The sequence below is a fragment of the Salarias fasciatus genome, chromosome 1 (assembly GCF_902148845.1).
Source record: "Salarias fasciatus chromosome 1, fSalaFa1.1, whole genome shotgun sequence".
In the NCBI taxonomy this organism is placed as follows: Eukaryota; Metazoa; Chordata; class Actinopteri; order Blenniiformes; family Blenniidae; genus Salarias; species Salarias fasciatus.
Genome location: NC_043745.1, coordinates 26,568,120 through 26,584,202, shown reverse-complemented (window position 1 = coordinate 26,584,202; position 16,083 = coordinate 26,568,120). Strand labels below are relative to the sequence as shown.

General features: G+C 40.8%; 1 protein-coding gene across 2 annotated transcripts in view; it reads right to left on the bottom strand.

Moving 5' to 3' along the window:
- Positions 1–2,675: 2,675 nt before the first annotated feature.
- The window catches only part of LOC115408131 (glypican-6-like), a 129,844-nt gene continuing 116,436 nt past the window's right edge, over positions 2,676–16,083 (bottom strand). For both annotated transcript variants that reach the window (XM_030118758.1, XM_030118844.1), the window contains 3 exons: positions 8,164–8,294; positions 6,528–6,703; positions 2,676–4,048 (listed from right to left, as the gene is read on the bottom strand). In XM_030118758.1, coding sequence (XP_029974618.1) covers positions 3,825–4,048; positions 6,528–6,703; positions 8,164–8,294 — 531 coding nt within the window. In that variant the 3' untranslated portion in view covers positions 2,676–3,824. The remainder of the gene's footprint in view (positions 4,049–6,527; positions 6,704–8,163; positions 8,295–16,083) is intronic.

Here is a 16,083-nt window from a genome sequence, read left to right as displayed (position 1 = left end):
ATTCAATGCAGGCACAGGAAATTCATGTTATTTCCTTTGCTTGTTCCCAAAAGCACAGGATTTCAAATACGCCCTTGGACACGTCTCCTTTGAAGCGTAAATCTAATGTGCAAATAATAAAACCATATAAAGCGCAGAAACAATGAGACTTTAGCTTTGTTCCTGTGCAGTTGAAAGTTATTTCGGGGAACAGTACAGTTACAATCAGGACCAAAGTGCCATTTTTCTCTCTACTTTTGTAATCCAAAATGTATCTCTGAGAAATGTAAACATCCAGAACTACATTGTTCTTGATAACCATTAAACAGCTCTATCTAGTATTTGTTAAAAAAAAAAAGAAAAGAAAATAGAAGTCTAAAACCACTGCAATTTACCTTATATGCAAAAATAATAACAGATCAGGAAAACTGGTACTGCACATCAAGACTGACAGCTACTTAGTTTATTTGTATTTTATTGAATAATCAGTCGGTTATAGATAGTTGTGTCTGGATGATAGTCTCTCTCTGCCCATGTAAATATACTTTAACCTGACGGAGGGCACATGAACGACGTAAAGGATGCATGAAAAGGACGAGAGTAACAGAGTGTAACCCATGTGGCCTCTGCAGAAAGACTCGAGACGGAGGGCCTATTGTATTTCTGTTAAGATTTCACGGCTCCTCTGATTCAGGCTTTCACCTTGAAAGCGCTCAACAGGCTTGCTCACTCATCCTTGCAGCGCGCGCGCTGAAATTTGCATGTGCTTTCTCAGTCAATCAGATATGATTCACTGATCCAGAGCTTAAAAATGCTCCAAGTGTGCACATGTCCATCCACACCTCTCTTCAGGTCCTTCAGGCCCTCGAGTTACAACACTGACCTCGAGATGGAAAGTAAGGAGCTCTCTCAAGTTTTCTTCTGAGTGCGGCCAGTGAAGACCAGAGCGTGTCTGAAGTACTCCTGTTCTCTCACCACCCCTTGTCTAATGGACTTTTAATAATTCACTCAATAGTGAGCAGTAAATCAAGATTTCAGACACTTACTAATCATCGTCGTTTTGGGTCACCACTGCCTGCTATTTAATCACGCAAAGGTCACTTTGGCATCTGTAAAATGTGGCGAACTGCATTGTGGGACTGTTGGCATTTCTAAAAATTTGAGTGCGCCATATAAGTGGATAACACATTCAGACTGTGGACACTCACATCAAATGGCAGACGGCAAACAGTGTGGGCCGGACGATAAATAGAGAGTGATTTCAGTCACATATGCTCTCCTCCAAACTCGTCTTTAAAACCGCTGAAGATGATGAAACGAGGAGTTTTGTTTGGAGGAGAGCACTCAACAATCAAGAATTCAAAACTCATGGCATTATGTAGTAAATTGAGGTTTCCTGCTTCATCTGTCCGTACATCTACTGCTTTCTCTTGTCTCCATTTGATGCCTATTTCTTCTGCAAAGGAAAGAAAGCGCGACTGGATCGATAGCGTCCCATCATTATTTTACTAGCACTGGACAGTTTGACTCTAGGGGGGGGAGAAAATATGGTAATTACTGTAACTCAGTGTTATTTTTGCACTGGCCTTGCTTGGAATGTCTACTGCATTCCACCGCCGCGGTTTCTACATGGCTGGTTTAATTGCACCACGCCGTTTCTGGTGCGCAGCAGCTGTTCAGGCTCCTTCTCCCGGAGCAAGTTCTGCAAGGAGAGAGGTGATAAAGGTCAACTGTTGTGCACTTGAAGCTTCCTGTGGTGCTCGGGGTCCTTCTTGTGACTCATACGAGTGCACCGAGGACAGATTTCCCTAATGGTGTTCTCTGTGAAGACAGCCGCGATGTTGGCACAAACTTTTTTCTTTTTTTTCTTTTTCTTCTTTCCTTTGTTCCCTCATGCAGGTGACAGGAGGAGGAAACTCTTACCGCCGTGCTCGCCTTAGTATGCCGCATAAAATTCCTGGGGATGCTCAGAGCGGCGATTAATTTGATACAGAAAAGGATTTCGGGGAGGTAGCTGTTGAGATAAGGGACTCGTGTATTTTGAAATCATTGCAGGTACTTAGAAACTGATCCTCCAGGCGCACTCCGCTGTGAGGGCGGCTGCCTCGCAGGCTCTTTTTCATGCAGTGTTTGTGACCGTTTATTTCTTTTTTTTTTTTTTTTTCCCTGCATGAAACAGATGTGAGAGCCGCTTTTTTTCTCTGACCAGAGGTCAACGCCGTTGTGTTATTTTGGTGGAGTGCAGGCTTTTAACTTTGCTCACTCAGCCTGCAGGTTCTGTTTAAGGTCCAAATTTGCAGGACACAAAATGAAGGTTAAGAATAGTATCCCCAGCCACAGCCATCTCACCTTGACACTCTGCTTTTTTTTTTTTTTTTTTTTTTAAGTGAAAGTCGCTGACGGAGCATCTGTCCTGTAACGGCACACGGCCACTAACGCCACGCCGTCCGTAAAGGTGACGGGTCCGTCCTCACCGGACAAACAGCAACATGCAATTTTCAGTGCGGCGCTTAAAAAACAAACGAAATAGCCTGGAATGGAGTCGTCTGGTCACGCAGAGGACATGGGTCACAACTCGGAACAACTCCCACATGTGAACGACTAATAAGGAAAAAAAAAAGCTTAAAAAATAAATCATAATTCTAAATGGTTATAGCCTGGGATTCAAAAAAAACAAAAAAACATTAGCATATAGATAATATTTCTCAATTTTCAACCCTCTGAGAATCAAGAAATCAAGTAAGTGCATTGAAATTTCCAGACAGGAAGAGACTAAATCAGGTAACTCAACGTTAGCAGGCATTTGCAGTATAATGGCTTAGTGTTGCAAGAAATGTCCTTACTTTATTTTACATATGATAAAATATTTTTTTAAAGAAATAATACAGTTATCTAAAAAGAATAAGATGAATGTTGTTAATGACTGAACCAGTAAACTCACATTGCAGTACCCTCCAGTGAAATACATCCTGTAACTGCTTTTAAGTACAATACAATCAGTTAAATGATCTGAAAAATATAGATCTTCTTCTTTATGGGGATGTGTTTCCTGTAGCTGTATAAACTTATGAAGCCAACAAAAATAATCTGTGCAAAGAGGTTCTCTTAGTGCAATACATTAGCACTTTTTTTTTAAAGAGATAATCAAATGTGCAACAATAAAGTGGCTGTAAGACCTGCTGCTTCCTGAAGCCGCGCCGACATGACCTAACGGGAAACCAGGTGAACTGCTGCTCTGTACAATCCCAAACCAGACAACCCCGACTGTGTAGCCTGCGTAAAAAAACCCCAAATAAATCAAAAGAAGAAAAATGACAAAACCTTAAAAAAACGCTTTGTCAGTTAACATGATATCCACGCATGCACACAGTACATCTTTCTCCTTTTGTCTGATGGGGGGGGAAAAGACAAACACGATAAAATAGTTGCTGTCTTGTTTTCACTTCATCATACAAAGGAAAAGAGAAACAGATTCCCCTTCATCTGTAAAATCACTCACAGGACCGTCTTCTGATGCTTTCATTTCTTGAAAGGGAAGCCTTTTTCTCCAGATTCACTTCAGAATAATGAGAAAACACCACATTTTCATTTCTTTTTTTCCTCTTTTTTTGTTTTTGTTTTTCAGAGACGTGAAGGCTGGTTCACTGATGGCACCGGGCATTCTTTGGGGGACAAGCAGAACGCAGCACTGCACTCACTTCCAATCCTACCGTACCACACAGTAAGCCATTCTCAACAGGTTTCCAGGAGGTTCTACATGTCCAGTGAGGAAAACAGCAGTATAACTTGCTATTTCACATACTGTTGTGTTTGCAGTATAAAGTCAGTGATCAGGTAAATCAGTATTATCTCCACTGAGTCTGCATTGCCCAGAGTGGGAGCGCCAGGGCACTGATCACCAGCAGGGTCGTCGGTCCGCGAGACAGTGACTTCCCCGCGGCGGCGGCCGCCGCGCGCTCGTCGCTTCTGTCGGCTCCGATCACCGGAGCCTCTGTTCCAACAAAAATGAACTCCGTGGTGCAGCCGTCGGAGCAGCCGCTGCCGCTGCCAGAGCTGCTGCCCTCGTCACCTGAAACAAACCAAGGATCAGACAAGGTCAAACTTGCATGAGAAAAGGATGAATACGCTGTAAGATTCAGCAAATAGCTTCAAGATGTGAAAGTCTTCACCTGCTCTAAATGTGAATCATTTCATGATCTGATCAAGCTTCTGTCGCCCCTGAGTCTATTATGCCCCAGAGTGTTGTATTCTCACTTTTAATGTATTTTCATCCGCAAAAAATGTTTTAGGTTTCTAAAGTTTTAATGAATTTCACGCTATTAGGTGGGCACTTGTTTAAACTCAGTGTGTTATTAATTCTAAAAAAAAAAAAATGAAATTATCCCAGCAGAGTTAGTTGGCTAAAGCACAGTTATATAAACACTTGTCCTCAGTAATGAAGCCAGAGAAAGTTAAATCCCAACCACATTTTTTTCCTCCAAGGATAAATACAATCAGCCGAATTTGACAGGGAAAAGCTTCACACAGTAATTACGGGAGGAAAAAGGAGGCTGAATTCACAGGTCGCGTTAACCGAATTACTTTAGGTCACTGACCAAATTTGGCCCAGGAAGCTGACAGGATGTTTGTCATTTTAAATTGCCGAGGGCAGATTTTTGTAGTGTTTTGTGGAGTTTCGAAAATTACATGGAATAGATCTCTCAAGAAAAAGAACAAAGCAATAGTATGAAGAATATTGCAGCAGTACAGGGCAAAACAACAGACCAGCTTCACATCGTAGTATGAATTACAGTTTGTGATTTCTATACACATTATGATACATAACATTTTAAATGATAAAGTGATGACGTTTTTAACATTCCAACAGAAAGTTTTCACACAGTAGTGTGTTGATGTTCATAAATTATGCAGCATTATGCATCTATAAAGTATGTCGTTATAATTAGGAATGACGTAGAAATGGCAGGTAACAACTGACTGTGAAAAATGTGTGAAATTGGGAGAAGAAACATCAGGCTAATGCATGCTAATTTCTAGGATTTCTTGAGTGAACTCCAAAGATAGAATACAGACAAGTGTATCTGATCATTTCTGCAGATGTGACGGTGAATTACGTGAAAAACACGGCGCCGGAGATCAGAACTGAAGGTGAGGAGCTGTTTCTGCATGAGCCAAACACCTTCGGGTGACTATTTACAAGGCGTCTGCAGTCCGTGAACTAATGCAGCTGGAAAACTGACAAATTTACTCTTTTTTTTTTTTGACAGCACAATATTTCCACACAGTTTATTCCGGAGCCGGGTTTATACCGCACAAATCTGCCTCATAACTGTGCGCAAAGAAAATACTGTCTTCCGATTCAAAAGCAGTCTGACAGAAAGGATAAAAGCAGTACAACAAAGCTAATGAGCCGTGATACTGTCCTTTGTTTCGGACTCTCCTTTTCTTGAAAAGCGCAGTGAAGACAGTTTGCTGCTGTTCAGAGGTGCAAATATAAATGTCAGTGTTATAACCACGAGACTCGGTGTAAAAGAGGCTCACGGCGCCTTCACGACCACATCCAGCTTCTCAGTGTTGTTTATTTATTCAACTGATCTCAAGTGCGAGACTGTGTAGGCCTTTAGGTGTCTTTTTGTCGTGACATACATATTTCATATTTTTTGCATTTAACTAAAAAGACACAGAATTGCTTCACAGTCTGGTCCACGGTTCAGATCCAGGCGAAGGGACCGTTCTGTGCAGGTCTGCATGCTTTCCTAGTTTTTTTTTTTTTTTTTTTTTTTTTTCCTTCTTTACCCAGTGGTTTGGTTTTCTTCCACAGTACACACACTCATGTACTGGAGGCTAATGGGTCCCCTAGACGTGTGTGTGCGTCTCTGTGATGGACCACGGTCCTGTGTGTCTCCCTCACTCATCCCGGATCGGCTCAAGTGACCCAGATAAAGCGGTATAGAAGACGGATGGATGGGTGAATTTTGATAAGGAAGGCTGGCATTTCCCTAACAAAGCACAGCACATAGCACTATTGTTTACTTGGTTCTCTCCGAGCGAGCTGCCACCAGATATTAACCTGTGCGACAGCCTCAGCGGCTCTGCCAATGGATCTGTGGTGTTGACGAAGACAGCCCTCCTCGCAGAAAAACAAATGTGACAGCAGCAAGAATGAAGCTAAAGCAAAAGTTTTAGAGGCAGAAGTTGAGCAGGCACACATTTGGTTGGCGGCTTAAAGAATTTCTTCCGTCTTGTCAGCTGGTGCGGATCCACGGAATCAGACGGAACGGTCTCTGTCACGGCGTCGTTTGGACTGTATGTCTTCCTGAACATACGCTCCACTGTCGATCATTGTCTGCGCTGCCACACCTGGAGCTATTTATTCACCTAATAATGTCAGTGTGTGCTCAGCGCAGCACTGAACATCCTGAACAACTGAACAACTTATTTTGGTGGCGACGGTTCTGTCAGGGAGATAAACTTTGCCCCTGGATTGCATTCATTCCTACATGTCCTCCACCTGCGTGTTCAAACAGCTCAGAGACGGGGGAACTTACTGGAGTCCTGGAAATAGATGTCATTTCCATTGTAGGCATTCTTGAGCTTGTTTGTCATGACACGCAACGCCATGATCTGCTGTCGGATCAGTGTGTCGGGTCTGGTGATGTCCACGTCCACCTCTGGGTTGTTCACCTGGTTGGTCAGACCCTCCTTCACCACCTCGGGGAAATATCTGGGCACAGTGACACACCAGAGCGAGCATTATGAACTATTTCCATGCTGTAGTTCTGAAAACACTTCTGCAATGACAATATCCCTGCTAAACCAAACCCAACAATGCAATGCACAAAAATATATTATCTGTGTAGAAACGGTAAAGGAAGAAATTCAAATAAAGGTATTACATTCCTTTCGGTATGTCCTTTAAGTCTGGTATGCTGTGCACTGATTATTTATAGCTGCGGCTCAAGTGGTGGAGCAGATTGCTTTCCAATCCCACCGTTGGCAGTTCAATCCCAATCTCTGCCTGTACAGAACTGAAGTGTGCTTGAGCAAGAAGAAGAAGAGCAGGAACCTTGTTCTGATGTGTGTGTGTGTGCGTGTGTGTGTGTGCGACAGACAATGTGAACTGCTTAGGCCACAGTGGTGAAAATATTATACATTATATTTGTGAATCAAATATAATGTCTGAATGTCATTTTAATCCCACGTCTTTCTCTCAATGAAGCAGTTTATTGAGATGATGCGTCTATCTGCTGAAGCTAACGATGGTTTATATATCAGCCTTCTATGATTCTAATGTATAAATTTCACCCACAGCTTTGCTTTTGAAATGACTTTCTATTCTTCTCCCTCCAAACAACTGGGAAGGTATAACTTTGTCAACTAAGACTCATGATGTTAAATGTGAGCAAATCAATACAGGAATCACACTGAAATACAAGAACCGTTGTTTTTATAGAATTAGACATGGCACAATTATAAAACAATGCTTTGGAGATTATTTCTTACAGGACTGGTCACTTTCTGCTCTTTCCTGGTTCAGCTTTGTCTTTTAAAACTTAATTCCACTGCTTTGCAATGATCCAGTCTGTGTGACTGATGTCGAAGTGCCGTTTAACTGTTGCAGTAAGTCTTGTTTACACTTAGTGTATGTTTTAAAATCTAAAATATAAAGTTGGCATACTGCGTGCTACAATGTCTGGAGGACAATGAAACAGCTCTGACAGTATAACGGTGAGTGACATTTTATTATCAATTCACCTAGCGGATTTAGAGCCAAGCTTAAAACGGTATTGGCATAAACAAATGTCTTTTATTGTACCATCTGGTGATTTTGCTACTTGGAGAGGGCTAAAGTGATGGCCTGGTATTTTCTGTGCCAGCGTCTCTTGTTCACTGTCAGAAAAAGCGCCTCGTTGACCAAACGGCCGGGGAGCTCAGCGCTGCTCCGCAAGCTGCACTGGTGACGAGGAGTGGTAGAAACTCCACCGTTCCCCTGGGTGTGTGTGAGCGCCTCGGAGCTCACACACTCCAAAAGTTCTCCATTTAAGCACTAACCATTGTACTGACAGAGAGAGAGTTAATCTGGGTACAGAGTGTGGTTATCTTAATCCCTAGCAGGCAGAACGTGATAACGGGAGAGCAGTGTGTCACATTAACGTGATGATGAAGAGCGGCAGCAGTCCTCACCTGCCCTTGGTGTGGCTGTTCCAGCACTGCTCTTCGTCAGGCTCCGTCAGTTTGCCCTTGGCACAGATGTCATCTGGCAACTTGGACCAGAACCTCTTGGATTCCTTCAACTTCTCTTTGATGTCGATCACCTGCCACGGGCCAAAACAGCATGGGGGGGATATTAGATCGCTAATTTTTATGAGGGGAGAAAAAAAAAAAACAGTTGAGAAGCAAGGGTGAGAGGTGAATTGCCTCACAGGCAGTCGTGCTCACAATAAAGCAAGAGAAGCTGAGCCGTTCCTAGAATTAATACTAAAGTTGTTTCTGTGCTTTGTTTCAAACCTTAGGAAAAATGCACAGAAAAAGTAACCAGTGAGAAAAAATATTTTTTGTATGTCAAATATTCTTTAACAAAAAAAAAGTTCATGTCTATCTGTGTGTGTGTGTGTGTGTGTCCCAGAAACAAATAAATAATAAAACAAGCATGAAGACAGAGCTCAGTGGCTGCATCTTTGTGTAACTTTGTGGCACATTGTGATTTTAAACATTCATGCGGCAGCAGGGTTGTGTGGCTGCACAGGCGCCGTCTGTTCATCTATTCCGTCAGGAGAGCAGAACTGTCGGGCTGGCCGGAGTTCTTTGTCCTTCAGTTTTGCTTCTTGTCCACTTCTGTCCACACTGTGTTCGTCTGTGATTCATACACGACAGACTTGGGGTTTCAGACTCGATGTCTGGCACGAGCGGCCACCCCCGACTGATTCCATCTGGACTCCACTGAGGTTTAAGTGGTTGATCACCAAATCGGGGACGAAAACCATGAGGACTCCTCGTGCACAAGCACTTTGTGTTACTTTATGGCATTTTAGCACAGATGGTAATGAATTTGAAATGCATTTGTGACATTTTTTTTTTTTAAATTTCAATTCACCTGGTATTATCTAATAACTGTTGTTGGTAAAATGACATGAAGCACAATAACCTTTCTGGCACATATGTATTATATCTATGAATTAATGCTATTTTACAGCGGAGTGTTGTGGCAATATTATCGACATATGTTGATATTATGGTACATTTGGCTCGACATATTACATATCACATATTCTAAAGCTAAAAAACACTGAGGTTAGGTTACAAACAAGTTCCTGTCATCTGGAACTGAGACTGTTAACAAAATCTGGTAATGTTGCTGTTGTTTCTGTGCTTGACTTTATTTTTTATTTTTTTGTCACATTCTCATTCCACATTCCTGTTATCACATTCCTCATGTTTTTCTTCTGTTATTTAATGCAACTAAATAAAAAAAAAAGTGAAAACAAACTGTTAAATAAACAGGTTACATTTTGCTTCAAAAGCACATTTAACATGAAAGCAGAGCTGAAATGCATTCAGAGAGAGGATGGTGCAATGATTCAATTCTACTTTTGCTCGCTGAGTCCTGAAAACTAATAAACCCAGAGGGTCTGGACTACCACAAGGGCCAAGCGCATCTATTGAAAGCTGCATTTTGACCACAGAAACCTTCCCCAAGTAAACCATTCAACAAAGTTTGCCCATTTCAACCGCTGGAGCCAGGGTCTAAATTTAGTCCTGGAAGATTCTCAACATTGAGGATCGAAACTGCTGCACATATCTGATTGAGTGAGAGAGAGAGAGATTTACAAAACTCTGCAGCTGAGTACTGACTATTATTTATTTATTTCCCACCATTGTGCTGGAATGAAGTATTTCTGACATTTTACAGTAAATCGGCCTTACTTCTACAGCACCTGTCCACTGCTGTGTCAAATAACCCTCATACAATAAAGCCGCTTGCGGTCCAACACAATCAAAACAACACCGGTTCAACCTCCTTTATGTTTGCAGTCTGTGGAATGAACCGGCCAGCCTGTCAGTCATGTGTGTCGGTGTATGATGCTGGCCCTCCTCTCATCACCCCTCTTAAATTGGAGACCGAGTCCGTTTTCATTCATTGCTTTGCCCCGACGCCATCTGCCTCATCTGCATCCTCCCGGGACTTCGCGCCGTGACGGAAACACAGGAAAAAAACGGACACAGAAAAGTTTTTAGTTCCCTGGTACGTTTGGTTTAAGTGCAGCTGCAGTTGCAGCAGCTCCAGAAACAGGAGCCTGCGTTTTGGTCGACGAGAGGCTGAGCAGATAGAAGAAGGGCGAGTGAGATGAATTGGCACGGCGTAACGCCCCCTCGCCCTCACCAGGACATTTCGCCGCTGTGGGGCTTGAAGGGTGGGCAAGTTCCTGAGTTCATCAAGGCATCTTGCAGGCTAATGTCAGGATAGCGGTCTGCTAGTTGGAGCTCAGAAAAAAAAAAAAAAAAAATAGATCAAGCAGGATCATCATTTCCTCACACATTAAAGTAAATCTGCTTCAGAGTGACTTTCAGAAAAGGGAATCAAACTTTTGCAGTTGAGGCCTTCACTCAGCACAGATACTATCAGTGACCCCAGGAGAGCCATTAACTACAGACATCTAAAAATATGGCTGAGCTGAGCTCTGGTAGGAACAGCGGTCTGAAAACTCCACCTGAATGCTGAGCATGTTTGATCTACATTTTACAGAAGCTTCCTGTTTAAGCATATGAGGACGTTTTGACCAAGTACCGGAAATGTTTACTGAGTACACTTCAATAACTGGTTCTATATTATTAGCTATAGAGGTTTGTGTTTGTTTATAGTTAGGACTGAAATAAATATCTGAATAATATTTTACAGGCAATTTTGCAGAAACCTTTATTTAAAATAATAAAAAACATTTAAAATAATAAATCTAAATGAATTGCCACTGTTTCTTGGTACAGTACTTCGATTCCTTTACTTAGTTCTTTACAGGTTATTTATTAAAATAGCACAACACAAGATGTGTTCTCAGGATATTTTAATATCTAATGAAGTCAGTGTATGAAAACACTCCTTGTTGCCATTCACATATGATAAAATGCATTGATAACATACACACTAACATTACACATCATTACGAGGTCAAAAACGTAATTCTCGATCAGAGATTCCACACTGGGTTTCTGTGAACGATGTCCACATTTAGAATACGTTTTCAAAAAGTAAACTAAACACTACTTTCGAAAATCATTGCAAATACACTACATCCAACAACATGCATCAGTGTCATGTGTTTACTGCTTTGTCCTGTTAGTAATTCATTGTTCTATTTTCCCAGTTAAATTCATCAAACAGATAAAATAGAAAAAAGCTAGATCCATGTATAGCATCTTAATTTATTGTTGTCAATGGAAATTTTCTAGTTTGAAAGAAATGGAATGGAAAGTGTAAGCTACTGAAACTGGTCACTTATGAAATAAACGGTTGAGAGAGAGAGAGTGTGTGTGTGTGTGTTAATATATGTTTTGGCAAGAAGAAGCAATGTTGATGGGTCTCCAACGTATATGAAATGTTATTGCTTTTTAGAGTGTCCCCATTTTTGTCTGAAAACTGTGTTGGAGTTCAACCAATCTGAGCAGCTGAAAGCAGTTTTTACAGGCTCGGTAAAACACAGGCTGCAAAAAAATCTGTCCCGTGCCATCGACAGCCACTTCACTCAAAAACATCTCGCTTGAATGCAAAGCATCAATTTCAAATATTAGTTCTTATCCAGATGCCCAAACTACACCGACATTAGAAGACATGCTGACATACATAACAGATATTTCAGCATGAAGACTTTGAGGCCTGTCATAACAAAAATCACTTTCAGCTGAGAGGCGGACCGTCCGGGCTGAAGCCTTTCAGTCACAGCTGTGTGAATATAGGTCCCAGCTCCGAAGTGCGGCAGAAACCTTGTTAGCAAACATGAAAAAACTATTAACGCCAACCTTATTTATTCACTGGAGAGGAGTGACTGAGATGTGAATTGTGTTGGCTGAAACGCTTCTTAAAAATGTTTCCTCACATAACATGAAGGTGACCCTTCTGACACATATGGTCAATTTAGGACATGAACTGGACAGTTTTCGAAAAATGCAGCTACCGGAGGTGGGTGGACAGAACTTGTCACCCCGCTGATCTATACATTCATGACTGCTTGACCAGCAGCCTGAGCTTTTCAGTGTTTTTTCCTTTTCATTGAGCTGGGACTCTTGGCTAAATGGAGAGGGGATGGAGAGCGGCTTCGCTGCAGACAGGTCAGTTCACTCTGCTGGCCGCTGCTGCACCACTGATTCAGATCCATATATTCAGAGCGAATGAGGACAAGAGTCAGAGAACACTCGGTATTCTCAAATTAGGAGGCTGCTTTACTTAAGTTAATTGTGCAAAACAGGGGAAATAACAAAGCAGGGTACGGATTCAGTAGCAATCAGGAGCACTTGGGACGTTTCAAAGCTGCCGGATGATTTTCAAATCAGCATGATGGGCTGGACTCTGGAAGAACTGGCAGGAAGTTGTACACCATTTGCAATTCCACGGGATGGCTATACAATCACTGGAAAAATGCACAGTTCAGACTGTAGTTTGTCGCATATATGGGAATAGAATAGAATAGAATAGAGATACTTTATTCATCCAGTAGCGTTGCCTTTCAAATCCCTCACTGCTCATTCCAGTCCCAACACACACATTGTTTTGTTGACTTGAAGATCATTTACATACCTGCAATGAGTATTGTTCGACATAATGTACAGCTGAAACTCCTCCTGATAGAAATGTTTGATGTTTGTCAATCTACATTTTCCAGAGTGACTTGTACATGATTCAGAATTGATTATTAATTATTTATGTTAGGATAAAAAAAGTTGTTGGTTCCAGCAGATTTGAGCTGTTATAATTAGATAACATGCTAAAAGCTAAAAGTCCACCAAATAACAAAGACTTATGCAGTATTTTGCAGACAACACAATAAAAAAATTAAGCTGAAGTGAGGGAACTGAAGTCTGCATGAATCTAATTACGTATCTGAAAACATTTTGGAAACTCATTGCTTGGATCGCGTGAAAAGGCTGCATTCTGAAAGAAGGCACATTCGGTTTTCAAGTCTATTCATTTTTTTTCTTTTTTCTTTTAAGAGAGGTCTTTAAACTTAAACTAAGACCTCATGATGTTAAAAGGCCACAGCCCGAAGCGCTCTTACAAAAAGCAGCTCACCTGCTTAACACATACTGAAAACATTGTAATGAAGAACAGGATTTATTCAGGGAATAAATTAATTGAAGCTGACTTAAAAACTTTCACTTTGCCTGTCGCTGCTGAGATCACCTGTTGCAGGGTATTTTTTTTTACATTTTCATCAGAGAAAACCATAAATATTGACTGCTGAATCAAGCTGAAGCAGTTTAAATCCACTGACTGCTGTGAGCCAGTGTGTGTGTAGAAACATTTTGATGCAAACATTTTGGCCACTGTTGTAGCCCTGTCCCTGGGCATTCCCATTTTTTCACATCCTGTCTGAATTGTCTGTTCTACTGTATATTTTTTTCTTTTCAAGAGAATCTCAAAAGTGTCCAGTTTCCATTGTTTTTTAAAGGGCCTACTGATTATGTCTCTAAATTCATTGATCCTTTTGACATAAAAGTAGAGTACTTTCTTGCCTGCGGTGTAAATCCCAGGAGGACTCATGGGTGGCTCACAAACATTCAGAGAAAAATATCATATCTAACAAACAGATACTGGAAGAGCGTTACTTCTAATCTGCTCACAAAATGTCCAGGGGCTGCTTTTTAGAGGAGCTGAAGAAAAATATTCTTCACTTATCAACAGAAGTGTTGATAATTTTTGTTTGTTAAACTAGTGTCTCGGAGAGGGCGCTGCATAGTGTTTATTATTACTGTGAAAAAGAACTGTGGGAGACATTTTACCAAAAGTGGGATTGTCTAAAACAGAACAATTTATCACATTTTCCATTCCTCCTCCAAGATGTAGTGAGATTAAGCTTTTTTTTTTTTTTTTTATAAAAGAGGAACTATTTCCATTATTATTTAATTGCTCTGCTTTGGTAATTAAAGAAGTGATCATTTCAGGCATGTGGAATAACATCAGAGAAACTGATCTGAATGTATGTGTCGGGTTATAGAGCGATATAACGGAAGCTATCAGGTTATCTAAACCAGGCTGGAGGTAATAACCCAGTGTGCTGAAGCATTTCTTTATCAGGACTTTGACTACAGGTCACAGTCGCTTGTATTCACCTGTAAAGTCATTCATAACTTGGATTTGGCTGAAGGATCCTGGAATATTTCAACCTTTTATGAAGGCGATTATTTAGGAGTATAAGCCATGCTGATGTGAGTTATCAGTTGCTGAGATTAAAAAAGATTTATACATTGAAATAAAGTCACAAAAGTTGTGCTTTTGTTGTAAAAATATCTTTTAGAAACACGTTTTTTTAAACCCCTCTCCTCAATACCTGGGAACAAAGACTCTGAATCATGAGACACACTGATTTTTAAACAGTCCCACTGGATTTGCATATTTTATTGGATTCATCACCCTCTACCCACTTCTTGGACAGGATTTTCTACATTAGTATTGGATCCGTTTTAATCCATTTGTGCAAATATAATCCCATTGCTGAATGCTACATTTCTAGTAAGTGTTACAACTTTCCTCTCGTGTCTAACAATTACCCTTTTCCCACCTACAGCTCGCAGTGCGCTTCGTTTCTCCTCTCAAGTTGTGCATTTTGGTCCTTGGAGTGGTGGGGGGGCTTTTATTTCCCTACATTCATAAAAGGTTTATGCTCTCTTAGCATCTGTTCATGTTGTGGACTGACCAAACAAACACATCTGACTTGACAACAGATATGTTAAGCTCACCCTGTATGTGATATATAGTTCAACAGAATATGTTTACTGCATAATGCAAAGCCACAGTAGGCCGCTGCTTCGCTTGATGCCGCAAATGTAACTGTAATTAACTTTTAACCTTCATTATTTTTTCATTCAGTGATATTTCTGCACAAAGCAGTCTGCAGTGACAGATGCCGCCGTCCCACCAAAGCAGTTTATTGTTTCTGCTGAAGTCTCTGTCAAGCGTGCAAGGAACTACAAACACAGACTGAACCAATTAAAACATCACAATAACACATAGTTTTTGGATATGACAAAAGCATACATATGCAGTCTTAAATATATGTAAAAAAAAAAGCACATGCAAGGTGGAGATAAATAGATATTCTAATATGAATAAAGATCACAACGATCTTCACATTAATATAATAATGTACATTTCTTCCAAACATTCAACATGTGATAATATATGTATCAAAATATGTTCAAAATTTATAGTAATAGGCAAAAAAAGTTTGAATTGCTGCAACGTTTATGTTCAAAATGCTGAATATGTATTAACAACAACCTGTTTTAAGGTTTCGTTAAATTTATGTGTTCTTCTGAATGTACTGGTATAAAGATTTGTGGGTTTTTCTTTAAGATCCAACAAACACCTGTTAAATGTTGAACTTATTTGGAGTTAATCTGACATCATTTTCAATCAATCTCATAAGTGTAATCTCAGGAAGCGTTTTCATGTATGTCTATTTTCTAAGAACGTCTTGATTCTCTCTCCAGAAAAATCAACTGATTCATCTGTCCAAAGATTATTGATGTAACTGATGCATTTCCTTTTAATTGCATGCCAACATTTGTAACACTCGATTCAGAAAAGACAAAATTAAGAATCCCCACTCATTTATGTCGCACGTGTAATTTCGTCCACCCATAACGCGCGCTCAATCGCCATCATGTCCTAGTTACCGTGGGGATTTGGTCGAGTGCATCCAGTAAAGCCTCGGGTCTTAACAGGACATGAAAGGGCCTGTACCAACAGGAAGCCTCTGCAGGAGGCTGCCCTCACATTTGATGTGGTAATCCTGTCATGGAGACAGCAAAGCTGGTTAGGTTTAACACACGCTGGTGTCGCTATGATTCGCAAATTGCCCACAGCTACCGGCCACTCACAGAAAATATGGATCG